Source organism: Acanthisitta chloris, unplaced genomic scaffold, assembly GCF_000695815.1.
Source record: "Acanthisitta chloris isolate BGI_N310 unplaced genomic scaffold, ASM69581v1 scaffold29408, whole genome shotgun sequence".
Classification (NCBI taxonomy): Eukaryota; Metazoa; Chordata; class Aves; order Passeriformes; family Acanthisittidae; genus Acanthisitta; species Acanthisitta chloris.
The window spans coordinates 3,242-18,633 of record NW_008686974.1 but is presented as its reverse complement, the minus strand read 5'-3'; the positions used below and the strand labels follow the sequence as shown (position 1 = coordinate 18,633).

Here is a 15,392-nt window from a genome sequence, read left to right as displayed (position 1 = left end):
CCCTAACTCCTTGCTGTTCCCAGTTGTCTTTCAGAGAGTGGCTGCTGCTGGAGCTGGAAGTGTGCCCTGAAAAGGACATTCTCTCTGCTTCAGAAAGGTGAGTGCTGAGAGGCCCTTGGAAAGTGTGTAGTCCAAGAGTTTCCCACCCAAGTTAGGGAAAAGCACTGAAGATGAGGAAGTAAACAAACAGCAGCTGCAGGACACAAATGCCTGTTGACTGCTGTGGTTTGTTCAAGCACTGCTGGAATGAGGTGTGTTAGCTTGAGGAAGGCCAGGCTGGATGGGGCTTGGAGCAACCTGGGCTGGTGGAAGGTGTCCCTGCCCATGGCAAGGCCTGGAATGAGATGAACTTTGAGGTCCTTCCATCCCAAAGCATGTGACTGTCTCTATGAAGCTCACCAAGATAACCTCTGGCCTGCATGTACAGCCCTTCCAAGCAACTTGGCACAAACCCTCGCTGGTTTTCCTTCTGGAAGTGAGTCCTGAGTGGCATCAGGATGGGTGGGGGCTGGTTGACTCTTCATGTCTGCACTTACCTGGTACTTTGATCTGATCACACATCGTTCATCACACTTGATGTCTGAGCTTCCTTTGACATCAAGGGAAAGGCACCATTCAAATAGATTCCCCATCTCCTCCTTTTCCACATTCCAGACAGGATTTCCATTACTGGGCCATCTATCAGCACTATCTTCCTGCACCTTCCACTGCTGGTGGCTGTGATGGAGACTTGGAGAAGGCATGTGGAGTTATCATCAATGCCATCCTGGATTTCTCCCAGAGGTATTTTGTGCCATGACTTCCATGTCAAGCTGTGAACTGGGAGCTTGTGCCTTCCACGGGGCTGTGGAGGCCATCCCCTCCTGGCCTGGCTGGCAGTGGGAGCAGGGAGGTGTCCCTGTGTGACTCACCAGCCTTTGCATAAGCATCTTGCTCTAGGTGACAGAGGTCTGGGGCTGCAAAGAGGCCCTAGTCTGGCTGTCTTGTTTCAAGTTGGCTTTGTATTCAGATGTGTTTGGCCAGACAAGCATCAGTGCCCTGGGGGAGTGGCTGGAGCTGGAAATGAGGGAGGTTAGAGCAGAGCTGCTGCCTCAGCTTATTTAAGCACATTTAAGGCACACTAATGTTGGTTGCTCTGAAGCCTTCAGAGTGTTTGAACTGTGCTATGCCCTGAGGGAGTTACCTGGTGTGTGCTTTCATTTCAGGCTGGACCTGGGTGGCTGTGGCCACTCAAAGATGTCAGTCAGCCCTGAGATTCTCTGCAGGCTGCAGGTGATTTCAGACTGTGATGTATTACTTGTTCAGTAAGTTCAGTAAGTGATGTTCAGTACTTGGCCAAAGCATTCGCCAAGACCTCAGTGTTTGGGAGGCTCCATGTGTGAGCAGTGAGTGGGGGCTGAGAGAGGCTGTTTGTATGGATCTCTGTGCTTACTTAGAGAAACAAAGAGGGTCTGGGTGCAGGTGTGTAGCCCTGACCAGCACTGTTTTCCTCACACCCTGTTCAGGAGCTGGTGCTGGAGCTGAGGTGCAGGAGAAAGCTGCTGTCGATCTGCTCAGCTGCACAGAGACACTTCCTGTTCGAGATTCTCCAGGGAAGATTAAGAGACAGAAAGCCTGGATCTGCCTTGGGAGAGCAGCTGTGGAGGCAGCAGGAGCTGCTGCTGCACAGAAGGTACCTGCAGGTCTGAGCAGCTGGGAATATCTCCCATACTGCTGCTCAGAACAGGATGGTGTGTACAGTGTGTCTCCCTCTGATTCCACAGCAAGTGACACAATCACGGAGTCATGGAATATCCTGAGTTGGAAAGATCACCAGTCCAACTTGTGACCCTGCACAGGACACCCCAACAATCCCACCCTGTGCCTGACAGCATTAGCTAAACACTCCTAGAGCTCTCTCAGGCTTGGGACCTTGACCACTGCCCTGGGAAGCTGTTCCAGTGCCCAGACACCCTCTGGGGAAGAACCTTTGCCTAATATCCATCCTAACCCTCCCCTGACACAGCTCTAGCCATTCCCTCAGGTCCTGTCACTGTTACCAGAGAGCAGGGATCAGTGACACTCTATCATGGTGACAATTGTGCAGGGGACACTTATTCCCTGGCACCCACCTGAGATAACTGCATTTCCATGTGCCATCTTGGGGTCCCAGTTGCTCCTGGCAGCAGACTGGATTTCAGAGTCCACACACATCTTCATGGAGAGGCTGATTCTCTTCCTGGCATTAACCTCAGTTTTGTTTCTGTTCTCCCCTGCCCAAGGATCCTGGTTGGGCTCCCTGCAGCCACCCTGATCACCACGTATAGGAAAGGAAACAGGACCGTGTTGGACTGTGAAGACTTTTTTCAGTTTGTGAACTCAGAGCTGGTATGTATCACTGGCCAAATGGTGATTTCTTGTGGGGAAATGCTCTAGATAAGGACCTTAGCCTTGGGTTTAGGGCAGGAGGTGCAGTGCAGCCAAACTGCTCAGAGCTGTGGCTGCCTCATTTCTGGAAGTGTTCCAGGCCAGGCTGGATGGGGCTTGGAGCAGCCTGGGCCAGTGGAGGGTGTCCCTGCCCATGGGGTGGAACAGGATGGGCTTTGAGGTCCTTCCAACCCAAACCATTCTGAGATTCTATGACGTTTGGGTTCATTCATTTGTAATTGTGGCATTTTATGTCACCTGTTCTTTGCTTGGTGACAGTGGGTTAGAGACAAACCTCAGTGTACCCATGGAGGCCTGGAAGGGACTGAGCATGATCCCTTTTCCAATCCCTCTATCATTCCTGAGCCTTGAACTGGTTTGCTATGGAGTGAGATCCTCCTTGTCTTCCTGTGAATGTAAACTAGAGAAACATCCAGAAACATCCCTGCAGCTCCCTGGAGAAGGTCACTTGCCTTGCAGGTCCCTCAGGACACTTCTTTGTGCTCCAAGGATAGCTAATTCCTATCTATTCATCCTCGCTGGCCTTTCCAAGCCCTTCTGCTTGGAAAGGCCGGTGAGGCCTCTGCACTGCCATATTAGGCATAGCCAGAAACTTCTGTTCATCCCAAGGGTGTTAATCCATCTGCTGCTGCCATCCAGACATGTGAGCAGGGATGCAGGGGCTGTGCAGCACTAGGCCAGGGTGTTGCTTTGTATGGAAACCAAGTTTCTGCCCTCTGAGCTGACATTCAGGAACCACAGGGTGATTCTCTGCTGAATTCCATTGTGTCAGACAACCAAAATCATATTCCAGAGGGAAGGAATGATGGTATTTTGTTCCCGTCTCCTTGTGTCCCACAGAAGAACATCTGCTCCAGAGGCTATGCTCTCCCCTACGACATCACGGCTCACTTCTTCAGGGTAACTCTTGTCACTCTGCTCCTTGTCCCTGCTCAGAGCTTTCCCTCCCAGGACACCTGACACATAAGGTGTACCCCGTGTACCCTACTTCTGAGAATTCCTGGGGTAAATTCCAAGCAGAACAGCAGTAATCCGGGAAAATGAAGGAAGCAGCAGGAGGGAGTAGTGGTGGAGGTGAATTTTAATACAATGCAGCAGAGCTGGTGGGGGAAGGAGGAGCTTTGGGCATGTTTCTCTTGCTGAGCCATGCTGACCCCTACAGTCGTCTCTGCTTAGTTCACACGCGGCTCAGGGTGGGACTTGAAGCAGCGGAGATGTTTGTGTGGAGTCAACCTGTCGTTTATCCTCTTCCAGGGCCTGCTGAATGCCAGCTTGGACTGTGAGGAGGCAGCAGAAGGGGTCAACGATGCTCTAACAGTGTGTCAGACCAAATGCCCTCTGGTGCTGCTCTCTGCAGGGGTAAATGATCTCCTCTGTCTGAGGGGTGCTGGGAGAGATCCAGCGCCAGCTCAGAGCTTGTGTTAAACATTACTGAAGTGTAGAACATTCAGTAGAAACTCCTAATGCCTTTGGAAGTCTCAGGGTGGTTTTGAGCCCTCGGTGTCACTGAGCCTAGCTCTAGGCTCCTTGGAGTGTCACCACAGGAGTGGAGGAGTTCAGAGTGTGGAGCTGGGAGGTTTGTCTTGGACTCTGATGCACTATGGGGGGTGGTTGTTATATGCCAAGCAACCAAAAATCCCCCAAATCCCTCCCAAAACCCCAGATTTTTTTTCTCCCTCCTGTGTGTAACTCCGTACGTGCTGTTTCACACATGTTGCTGCATGCAATGAGTGTGGACCTCACCTCTGGGGAACAGTCCTTTCTGACTGGTCCTGCCAGAGGAACTCTAGGTGTCTGAACACAGCAACTCATGGCCCTCTGCACGTCCAGAGTGTGAAATTTCTCCTGTTTCTGATGTGTGTATGCACAACTTGGACCTTTTCCATAAGGAGAAGAAAAAAAACCTTTCAGGTACCTGCTGTACCTACCTGACTGCAGCCACCTCTGAGCACCTCCCACTAATGCTGTTGTTTCCATCTCTGTTCCAGCTGTGGTGGCCCAGGCTGGAGCCAGTGCTTTGCTCTCAGTGGAAGAGACTCTTTGGGAATCCACTTGCAGAGGAACTAGACAGACTGAGGGGGTGTCAGGCCTCAGCCACCAGGTGTGTGTGAGGGATGGAGCGAGAAGCTGCTGCCCTGAGGGACCAGCCCAGGCAGTGTGAAATGCTCAGCTGGGCAGAACCTTCCAGGACAGCTCTGTACGGACCCTTTTTGTGGTGTTTCAACTCAAAATGAGTCACTATAATTATTGACTCTGGCCCTACAGTGTGTGATGTGGGTCAGAGTGCTCCCCACAAGGTGAGGGAATCTCTGCAGAGGAGGCTGAAGGCAGAATCCTGGTTGGACAAACACTGGAGACATCCCTAGCACAGCACTGAGTCATTCCCTGAAGCTGCCACACCCTCTGCTCCCTGGTTTGGGGAATCTGGGCTCCTGGAGCTGCTGACTGGCTCTTTGCTTCCCTTTCTACCTGCCTGTCAGTGCCCTGAAGCTTTTCCCCTGAAGCTGGGGATCAGTGTAAGAACCTCCTTGCCGGTTATGGCAGGTGATAATCACATGTTTCTGTGGTATAGAGTCAGCTACCTGTGCAACCACTGATAAAAGAGATTTGGGAATGCTGCTGTTTGTTTCTAGACATGCTTCTTTTTATTCAAACTATCTCCATGTGTCATCCAACTTCATGGAAAAAAAGGTGGAGAGAACAATGTACTTTTTTGTCCACAGTCACAAACCTCCACCCTCTGCCCAAGCCCCTGATTTCCTCCTCATTCATAGCTGTGGTGTTTTCTCCCTTTTTATCCTCCAGACTCATGACATGCTGTTTTGTTTCCCAGATTCCTTTCCTCAGGAGCAGTCTTCCCTCTCTCTGACCCTCCTTGGCTCTCAGCTGCCTTCCTGCATGGAGCCATCCTGCACCAGTCACTGCACCGACAGGGGAGAGAGGCCCTGGAGAGGTTGGGGACTGAGGCAAAGCAGGCAAGGCTGGGGGCATTTCACATGCTGCTCTTTCTTACACCTGAAAAGTAGGTCTTTAGCTGAGAAAAGCTGTCCTGAGGTAGTGCTGTATCCCTGGCAAATCCAGTTGCTGGTGGCTACTTGATAAAACATGGCTGTAAATTAGCACTTGCTAAATTCTTATCCTAAAGGCAAAGTTGTTCCAAGCTTAAACTTCTAACTCTGGTTCCTCTGAAGTCAGGGAGAGCTGTTCAATAGCTGCTGAAAAAGATAGAGCTGGAGAGAGCCCTGCACAGGGTGAGAGCTCAGTCCATGCCATGCAGGATCTCTCTCCCTCTGACAGCACAGTCCTTGTGGAGTTTAGCTCAGGCAACTGGGCTGGAAGGTCAAGGGGATGCAGGAAGTTTGTGAGACAGCAGTGCAGGCATTTTAAAGGCTCTGGGAAGTCACGCTGGGAATCCCAGGGACAGAATTCCTGAGAGTTTTCCCCAATCTGGTCCAAGAAATGCCTCTGCCTTCATCATGCTGAGTACCCTCAGTGCAGGGGATTCTCTGAGGGGCTCTGCTGAGAAGGAAGCTGGGCTGCTGCCTGGCAGTGCTGTCTGTTGGTCTTCCAGGGAAAAGCCAGGACCAGGGAGTGTCCCTGTGCCAAGAGGTTCACAGGTAACAGTGCTGAAGCACAACCTGAGCCTCCTGTTTGCTCTGGAGGTTTATTGCTCCAGGCAGCAGTTACAGCAGCAGGTCCTCTTCTTGAGAGATTGACTCCTGCACTGTTTGTACTGGTCTGGAGCCAGCAGCCACCAGTCAGACACTGGTGTCACAGAGCTGACACCAATGCTTAGCACACAGGGAATAACAACAGCTTTCACCCCAAAATCCTGGAGGGTGGCAGGGACAGAGAACTGTGAGAGGGATGAGGATAACTGTGGTCCCAGCAGGGCAAACACACTGTGCTTGTGGGAATGTACCTGGTGAAATGTTATTCCCTGCTGGGAAAGGCCAAGTTCTGAGTCACCACTGCAGGTACAACCAACTCTCTTCCTTGCAGGTTCTTGTTTCCCTGCTGTTCTTCTCACTCCTGGATCTCATCTCAGCCAAAATAGCACCAAAGGTAAGCTCAGCCCCGAGGGAATTCTGGCTCTGGATATGTTTGATCAGCTTGGCTTGTTGCCCAAAACTGCTTTGTACCAGCACCAGGAAGGCTGAGAGCTTGTTCTGCCAGCAGGAAGGGATCAGCACCACCCCAGACAAGACTGCTGAAAGCCTTTCTGTTCCCATCAGATTAAACCTGTGTTTTCCTCTCAATGACATCATCTCCGCTTCCACTTGTATTTCTCTCCCTGAATGATTGACTGTGTTCAGGTTCCTGTTCAGACTTCACACGCCTCAGGTAGTGCAGCAACCTTGTGTCTCTCTTACTCTTCGTGTAGCATTTGCCATCTGTCAGGTGATGCTTTTCCCCAGGCTGGAATGTGGTACTTCATGGCAAAAGGGATCCCCAGCGTGGAGGAACAGTAGTTTCCAGATGATTTAATGCTATTAAATGCAGGAGCAGAGATGACAGGCTGCTCCCAGCACCTGTCTGCCTTGAGCGTCCTCCTGCCTGTGAAGGCTTGTTGCTGTCACCTCAGCTTGGAAGTGCAGCCATTTGTGTGAAGTCACCTCACAGATTGGATCAGGGAGTGGATTTAAGGCAAAGAGAACCATTTGGGCTCAGTCTGCCTGTGGGAGAGTCTGGAGGAAGAACTAGGGAGGAGAGAAACATCTTGAACAAACAGAGCTGGGAGGTTGTTCCAAGTAAAATGAGTAATGCAAAAATAAACCCCAAAATAAGCCCAAGACAGGTTGTCACTAGAAAGGTTAGAGGGGACAAAACTTGCTCTGGGGAGTGTGCTGGGAGCAGAATGTGCAGTGGAGTGTATATTGATCCATGCTGGATGGAACTTGGAGCAACCTTGGGCTAGTAGGAGGTGTCCCTGCCCATGGCAGGGGGTGGGACTGGATGGGCTTTCAGGTCCTTCCAACCCAAACCTGGTGTTTCTTCCTGATGATGCTGTTTCCTCCTCTCTCACATCACTCAGCTGAGCCCTGTGGTGCCTGGTTTGGTGATGGAGGCACTGCCTTGCTCCAGAGCCTGATTCCCTGGGGGAATCCAGTTTGCCAAAGCAGGGGAATGTCTTAGGCTAAATTCTCAAGCTCCTTTAACACAGTACTTGGTGTACAGTGTCTAGTGAGGGTTTCTTTCTGCTTTGATGCAGCTAAAGCCCAAGACAAATGACCTCTCCTTTCTGTCACCCAGGAAGGAGTGGATTTTCAGACATCTCTGGAATGGTCCCTGGAGATCTTGCAGTGCCTGGAAGAGAGGGGCACATCCTGGCCACTTCTTTTCCCTTCAGCACAGAGAGGTGAGTGAGTCCTGTCCCCAGGGGCTGGAAGGTTTGGTTCTGGCCAGGTGTGCCCCTGGCTTAGGTTGGTGTATACCTGTGAGGGGCTGATGTGCCTTGGGAAGCAGCACAAAAACACTGCAGTAAAAGCTGAGAACATCCTGCTTCCATCCCAGAGTATGGAGACCCAGATGATGATCAGGAATGAGCTGGTGATCCAGCTGATAATCAGGAACAACTGACGCTCAGTTTTGTTCCTGCTGGTAGAGAAAACCTGAGGGGACAGTTTGCTTCTCTTGGTGGTTACCATCCCCATGCATCAGTATTTATTGTGGGCTGGAAGGAAACTGCAGCCTCAGAAGCCTAGAATCATTGAGGTTGAAAAAGACCTCCAATATCATTGAGTTCAACCTATGCCCTATCACCACCTTGTCAGCTAGACCAGAGCACTGAGTGCCACATCCAGTCATTCCTTGGACACCTTCAGAGATGGTGACTCCACCACCTCCCTGGACAGCACATTCCAATGCCTGACAGCCCTTTCCATGAATTATTTCCTCCTGATGTCTAACCTGAACCTCCCCTGGCACAGCTTGTTGCCCTTTCCTCTTGTTCTGTCACTTTTTTCCCTGCGAGAAGAGACTGACACCCACTTGACTCCTGTCAGGTTGTTGTAGAGAGCCAGAAGGTTTCCCTGAGCCTCCTCTTCTCCAGGCTGTGCTGCTGTAGCAGTCTGAGAGGTGTCATGAGCCCCCCGAAGGTGCTCAGTGCTCTCCTTTGTCCTTGCAGCCCCCGGGCAATACCATGTCCTGCTCAGTGCAGCCTCAGCCCGACACATCCAGCTCCTGCCCGTTGCATTCTACAGGTAAAGCCCTGCTGGGCTGGGAAGAAGGCGGGAGGGAGGGAATGGGTGATGGTTTGCACCTCCAGCAGCTGGCACAGAGGTAGCAGCACTGCTGACCTGTAGGTGAGCACAGCTACCTCTTTCCTGAGCTGTGCAGCAGAGAACACCTGGGCAGGGCAGGTTGCTGTGTAAGGGGCTCTGTGTCTTCTGCTAGGAGGACTTTGGTAGAAATTGCCCTTCAGCTTTGTGTTCCACACAGGAGTGTCCTGGCTGCCTTCCCTCCCTGGCAGTGAGGTGGCTCTGCCCTCCATGGGACTGTACAACAGATGGGGCAGAGCAGCAGCTGTTTGCCTTGTACCTGTGTGTGTGTATGTGTGTGTGTGTGTCTCTCCCACGGAACCAGAGCTAGCAGAGCCCTTGTGTGATCTCCTCCAGCCTCACCCCCGGCCTCCACCCAGAGCTGCTCCAGGGAGAGCCAACCTTCCTCTGTGTGGCACTGGATCTGTACATCCACTTGCTCCAGCTCTTTGTGGAAGAGGAATTCCTGCCACAGTATGATCAAGACCCCACAGAGCATGTGAGTGAAGCTTAGACTCTCTTTTTTTCTCTTATCATGGAACTGTGGAATGACTTGGTTGGAACAACCTTAAAAGTCCCTCTAGTTCCACCACCAGCCCAGGTTGCTCCAAGCCCCCATCCAGCCTGGTCTGGAACACTTCCAGGGTTGGGGCAGCCACAGCTGCTCTGGGCAACCTGTGCCAGTGCCTCAGCACCTTCAAAGGGAACAATTCCTTCCCCATATCCACTCCCCTCCTGCACAAAGAATGAGGGTGACCTTGTGCCTGGCCCCCATGGCTGTGTCTTTCCTGCAGGATCCCTTGGAAGTGATCTCTGTGGCCCGGCGGTTCCTGCTGGGAACCATCCCACGCTGCCCTGCCCAGAGCTTTGGGAACATACAGCAGGTATGGTCAGGGGTTTTCCCTTTGCTCCCAGTGTGTGAGAGCTGGGAATACTGCTGCTTGTGCAGCCTTCCTTGGGCACTGATCCTGTACTGGTGCTGTGGGTTTGACCTGTGCCATGCTCCATGCTTCCCTAACCCACCTGGGAGTGAGAGGACACCTGGTGCTCAGCCAGTGCCATGGCCACATCCTCCTTCACTCCCGGCACGTCAGGGGTTTTCCCTTTGCTCCCAGTGTGTGAGAGCTGGGAATACTGCTGCTTGTGCAGCCTTCCTTGGGCACTGATCCTGTACTGGTGCTGTGGGTTTGACCTGTGCCATGCTCCATGCTTCCCTAACCCACCTGGGAGTGAGAGGACACCTGGTGCTCAGCCAGTGCCATGGCCACATCCTCCTTCACTCCCGGCACTTCAGACTCCTCATCATTCCTGCTTTTGAGGGAAACCTCAGGCACAGCCCAAGGCAGGTGTGGAAGTTTCTCCCTCCTCCTCTGCCTGTGCCTGGCTGAGAGGCAGCAAAGTGCTCAGGTGTTGCTGGGAAGTGGCTTGGAGGAAGCAGGAGCAGGTCTGACCTGGCTCCCTGCCCTGTCCACAGCTCCTGAGCACCTGTGAGGAACTTGACCCGGAGCTGGGAGCCACCATCCGGCACTGCTCCCAGCCTGCTGCAGCCATGGAGCTGGAGGAAGAACTGGAACTGTTCTGAGCCACAGGCAGACAGCAGCACAACACCCTGACTACTGCTGCCAGGACAAACCAGGTGCCTCCTTCCTCCCCTGGGCCATGTCCTGTGAGTTACTTTGTAAATAATTTATTACAAGCATAACCATGAAGCTCCTGTTACAATAAAAAGTAGGTTACAAATTTCAGTTTAGACTTGCTTTGGGAATCATCATTATGGGTCGTTTTTTTCTTTTTTTTTTCTTTTTTTCCAAACAAAATGTTTGCTTGAAGTTGTCCCACTGTCCTCTGTGCCCCTCACGCCCCCCAGGACACCTGTGTGCAGGCAGGGGACAGCTGTGTGTGTGGGGACAGGGAGCACAGACCTCCCTTCCCCTGGGGTTAGACACTCTTAGTACAACACTGCTGAGTCAATGTGAGCATGGGGATCACTGCATGAGAACAAGCCTTTTCTGAGCAAGCTGAAGCTAATTCCACTGAGGTCTTTGGGAGACTAACACATAGATTAAAAACCTCCATGGCCATTCAGGGCTGGACCAGGACTGTGGCCCTGTCCCCCCTCAGGTAGGCTCCTGCTGTGCAGTCACTTCAGGCTTCACCACCTGGCTCTCTGCTGTCCCTGAGGTGGTGAGGAGGAGGATGGGTTCTGGCTCCAGGGGCTTGGCTTTGTCCTGAGTCTGGGTCAGAGGGTGCACCATGGACATGTGGACGTTGAGGTTATGAGCCTTCTCGAAGCGTTTCCCGCACTGGTCACAGGCAAACTCCAGCTCTGCCTCGGCTTTGTGTTTGGTCATGTGGTACTTGAGCGACGCTCGCTGGCGGCACTGGAACCCACAGATCTCACACCTGCAGGGCAGAGGGGGCTCAGCACCAGGCCTCAGCCTCACTGGCTCAGACAGAGAAAGCTCTGGAGCTGGGGGGGATGGACATTTACAATGGATCATACAAACCCACACTGGTTTCAATTGGAAGGACCTTTAAGCTCATCCAGATTCACCCCCTGCTATGGGCAGAGATATCTTTCACCAGCCCAGGTTGCTCCAAGCCCCATCCAACCTGGCCTGGAATACTCCAGAGAGCCACAGCTTCTCTAGGCAACCTGTGCCAGTGCCTCACCACCCTCACAAGGAAGAATTTCTTCCCACTATCACATCTATCCCTGCCCTCTGGCAGTGGGAAGCCATTCCCTGTCTCCTGTCCCTCCAGGCCCTTGTCCCAAGTCCCTCTCCAGCTCTCTTGGAGCCCCTTTAAGCACTGGAAGGGGCTCTAAGGCCTCCCTGGAGCCTTCTCCAGGTTGAACACTCAGTTGTCCCAGACTTTCCTCATGGGAAAGGTGTCTCATCCCTCTCCTCATCCATTCTATTTAAAATGATCCAGAAAGGATGCTGCCAGCTCCAGGGAGGGTCTCTATCCCAGAATTACTGTGCCAGGGTTAGTCACCCCAATCCTTTTGATCCCTGTTGGTAAGGAGGGAGGGAATCACTTACTGCAGGGGCTTCGCTCCTGAGTGCCTCATCTGATGGACTGAGAGGTGTTTGCGTTGCTTAAAGGTCTGTCCACACTCATCACAGATATAGTTCCGTACCTCTGCAAGGGAAATGGGAGAGAGCCATGGATTCTGCTCCTCTCTTGGAGCATGTATTGCACACAGACCTGCCCACACTCCCTCTGGAGTCTGAACTCCTCCCCTGCCTCACATCCCCCACAGGATGCATTGTTACAGGTTTCCAGGCCACCCTGCTCCCTCCCACAGCCCTGCCATAGCACCTCCAAGCCTCACACTCCTCCAAGCCTTGTGCCACGAGGTGCTGAGTGTTTGTGGCACCTGTCACCTGCAGGGACACACCTGTGTGGATGAGCTTGACGTGGCGCTGCAGGTACCGGTCGATCATGAACACCTTGTTGCAGCCTGGGTGAGGGCAAGGCCTCTCCCGCACCTCCTCGTGGTGCTCCTTGATGTGTTTCTGTAGAGCAAGGGCAGAGCTTTGGACAGGGAAGAACTTAGATCCCAAAAACTGAGGCCACCATGTGAAAAACTGGGATTTGCATCCCAATCTACACCAGGCAGGAGAGATTAACTGGACACAGCAGAGCCTGTGGCAAGGGATGCTGTGAGCCAGCAGCAGCATTCCAGGATAGGAGGAGCAGGAAGAGTCAGAGTAGATTGGAAAAGGCCAGGATTTCCAGCAGGCTGCTCTTAGTGGCTCACTGCCACTGGAATTAAACCCATGTGGGATCCTCTCCTCACATGGAAGGAGCTCCATAGCACTGGGAGCTATTGGGCCAGGAGCAGACCCCAAACTCACCTTCATGCCATCAGCCCCTCTGTAGACAGCCGTGCAGCCCTGGTAAGGACACTTGTAGATGGTGGGCAGCTCCTCCCTGGAAGCAGAAGTGTGTCAGGCAGTGCAGAGCTCAGGGCTGTCCCAGCCCTGTCAACATCTCCTTACCGTTCACATTTGATCTTTTTCTTCCAGCCTGGCTTGGGCCCTGGCTTCTTCCTTATCTTGGGCTCTTCTGCCTTCTTTGCTTCTTTGCTGTCGCTTTTCTTACCAGAAACCCTCCAAGAAGGAAGCAGGAGAGTGTCTTAAGACTTGATCTTGGGTTTAGTCCTCCCATCTAATCGTCCCCAAGCTGATGCTTGACCTGGCAAAGCAGGAACACACGCAGCCCCGAGCACACAAGCTGTGGCTGTTTGTGGCAGGCCTGGGGAGGAGGGATGTGGCCCAGCTTCAACGCCATGTGGAGCTCAGGGGTGCTGAAGCCTTGGCATCACCGTGACCCCACAGGAACCCCATGTTGGCCTCATGGAGGTGGTAACCACCCCTGCCCACCCCAGAGCCCCTTACTTCTTCTCGGGGTAAGGCTCAAAGGAGTCATCTGAGGATTGCACGTTTCTCTTCTCACTTTCATCGTCACTCAAGCAGTCCCTGAGAGAGACAAGATGGTCTTTATTGATGTGGCACCAGGACAGCACCAGCAGTTCCCCATTCCCAGCGCTTCCATCTCCCCCTCTGGGTGGCACAGCAGCCACTCCATGTGTCCTCCTCTCCGTCCTCTTCCCCAGCAAACACAGTGACCACAGCAAAGACCCAAATCAGGTCCTTTTAGGACTAAATCTTTGCAAGAATAATTGAACCACTGTCAGGAGAACAAAAAAATGGCTGGGACTGAAAGGGTCTATTCATGGGTGACGGATGTGGCCAATGCTTCCTCTGCTGGGAAAGGGAATTCTGTGGAGCAAGAATGTCATGTCATTGTCTGCTGCAGGTTAATGAAGCTATGGGTCATTCCCTATTCCCTCACATGTAGCAGCCACATGAGTTTGGGGTGGTTTTTTTCCTCCTTTTAGGCCTCAAGCCATTGAAGCAGCAACTAATTCCTGAAGCCAGGAAAAGGGCAATAAATTGTGATGGCACTTTTACTGTGGCAGCTGACAGGTTCAGCTGACACTGGAATCACTGCACTTGGCCCTTTAGACTTGGAACATCTGGACTCAGGTGTTTACAGCCTCACTGTGCTGGAAGGATTTATCCCAATCTTTGCCCACACAGCCTACAGAGCTGCCAGCATCCCTCCCACTCCCTCTTCCCAGTTAATCACTCTCCCGGGGACCAAACAGGGTGGTTTCTCCACGTGCCACCCTGTGCCTGCATTCCCACTCCCACTGCTCTTCCACAGCCCCAGCCATGGAGGGAATTGCTCTGAGGCTGAGGAGCTGGAGCAGCAGTACCAGGAATGAGTGAGCCCCCAGCACAGCTCCTTCCCAGCACAGAAAGGGATGGAACAGGGCCAGGATTGCTGGGAGCAGCCAACAAACAGAGTGCAGGTGTGTGCAACCCCCTGCAGCAGGAAGGGAGCTCAGAGCCTCAGTGCTGTGACAGCCACAGCAGAGCTGCCACTCTGCACCTCTGGCACTGGTTCCAAGGGGCTGCTGGAGAAGGAGCTCTCCCAGCTGGGGCAGTTCACACTGGCAAAGAAGACATTTAGGCTATTTTAAACCCACTCTTCTCTCACCCCTCAGAAAGGTCACTGAACTCGTCTTTTACCCGCTCATCCGACGTTGCAGACAGAACCTGCTTCCCACTCAACTGGCCTAGGGAATGAAGGAGAACACGGAGCGTTAAAGGCAAAGCAGCAGAGCCACTCTGCAGGGAACACCTGCTCCAGGGCACTCAGGGAGTGTCCAGACCAAACTCTGTCCCCTGTGCTCAGACATGGCTCAGACAGGACAGCCTGGAGCCTACAACTCCCAGGAGCAGCTTCTGGTTCCCCCTGTGACACCCATAGCTGAAAGAGCAGTCCTAGCTGCCACTGCTGTGTCCAGCACTGGACATCTCCCATGGGTGCCAGAGCTAAAGACAGTCCCCTTTCTGGAACTTGAAAGGGGTATTAATTCCTCACTTCTGGAATGCAGCTTGGGGCAGTTTATCAGCAAACCCACGTTCACTTGGCCCAAACCTGCCCAGCAGCTTTTCTTTAGGGACAGCAGGGGCTCCTGGGATTCAGCATCCACTGCAGTGGAGTGGAAGAACCCCAACTTTGGGGCTGAGCAGAAACATTCAGCAAAGGAGGTGCTGTAGAGCCAGTGAGTGCTCCACACATGTCCTCCAGGAAGAGCATGTCAGCAGGGTCTGGACATCTATCCAAGGGGGAACAGTGCACAGGGCAAGGAGACCAACTCTTTGCGTGACTCCATCCCTTCTGCAAGGCTCAGCATTCTCCTCCTGGATCAGAGGTGATTCTCCTGCCAGCCAGCACTTCCCAGATGGATCTGTACCCTCCCTGAGGGACAGCAGTTGCCGAGGACAAAGCCCACCACTTGTTGCTTCCTGGGCCACCTCTCCATCTTCCTGGGCCTCCTCTTCAGCTCCCTGGGCCACCAACCCAACTCCCTGGGCCTCCTCTCCAGCTCCCTGGGGCCACCTCTCCAGCAACTTGGGTCACCTCTCCAGCTCCCTGGGGCCACATTTCCAGCTCCCTACCCTGTCCCAGAGGCCAGGAGGAAGACCAGGAGGCACATCCCTTACCTGTGGCAGTGCTCAGCGGGGACACACGCTGCGGCAGGGCCTGCTCCCTGCTCCCCGTGCTGTCCGGCTGCAAGCGGGACGGATCCCTGTCCTGCGGCAGCTCCTTCTCCACGCTCAG

At 53.1% G+C, this 15,392-nt stretch overlaps 2 protein-coding genes across 2 annotated transcripts in view; one reads left to right on the top strand and one right to left on the bottom strand.

Annotated features, from left to right (window-relative positions):
- Window positions 1-10,269, top strand: part of FANCA (Fanconi anemia, complementation group A) — a gene marked incomplete at its 5' end in the record, with an annotated part of 33,232 nt that extends 22,963 nt beyond the window's left edge. Inside the window, 15 exons of the mRNA XM_009080412.1 lie at window positions 24-97; window positions 655-783; window positions 1,206-1,272; window positions 1,506-1,672; window positions 2,262-2,367; window positions 3,268-3,327; window positions 3,682-3,786; window positions 4,416-4,528; window positions 5,261-5,402; window positions 6,430-6,492; window positions 7,681-7,786; window positions 8,555-8,630; window positions 9,045-9,186; window positions 9,482-9,571; window positions 10,162-10,269. Of these exons, the coding sequence (XP_009078660.1) occupies window positions 24-97; window positions 655-783; window positions 1,206-1,272; window positions 1,506-1,672; window positions 2,262-2,367; window positions 3,268-3,327; window positions 3,682-3,786; window positions 4,416-4,528; window positions 5,261-5,402; window positions 6,430-6,492; window positions 7,681-7,786; window positions 8,555-8,630; window positions 9,045-9,186; window positions 9,482-9,571; window positions 10,162-10,269 (1,548 nt within the window). The remainder of the gene's footprint in view (window positions 1-23; window positions 98-654; window positions 784-1,205; window positions 1,273-1,505; window positions 1,673-2,261; window positions 2,368-3,267; window positions 3,328-3,681; window positions 3,787-4,415; window positions 4,529-5,260; window positions 5,403-6,429; window positions 6,493-7,680; window positions 7,787-8,554; window positions 8,631-9,044; window positions 9,187-9,481; window positions 9,572-10,161) is intronic.
- A 409-nt stretch (window positions 10,270-10,678) lies between these two features.
- Window positions 10,679-15,392, bottom strand: part of ZNF276 (zinc finger protein 276) — a gene marked incomplete at its 5' end in the record, with an annotated part of 6,834 nt that continues 2,120 nt past the window's right edge. Inside the window, 8 exons of the mRNA XM_009080411.1 lie at window positions 10,679-11,090; window positions 11,732-11,831; window positions 12,091-12,208; window positions 12,551-12,626; window positions 12,695-12,805; window positions 13,094-13,174; window positions 14,262-14,340; window positions 15,275-15,387. Of these exons, the coding sequence (XP_009078659.1) occupies window positions 10,805-11,090; window positions 11,732-11,831; window positions 12,091-12,208; window positions 12,551-12,626; window positions 12,695-12,805; window positions 13,094-13,174; window positions 14,262-14,340; window positions 15,275-15,387 (964 nt within the window). The remainder of the gene's footprint in view (window positions 11,091-11,731; window positions 11,832-12,090; window positions 12,209-12,550; window positions 12,627-12,694; window positions 12,806-13,093; window positions 13,175-14,261; window positions 14,341-15,274; window positions 15,388-15,392) is intronic.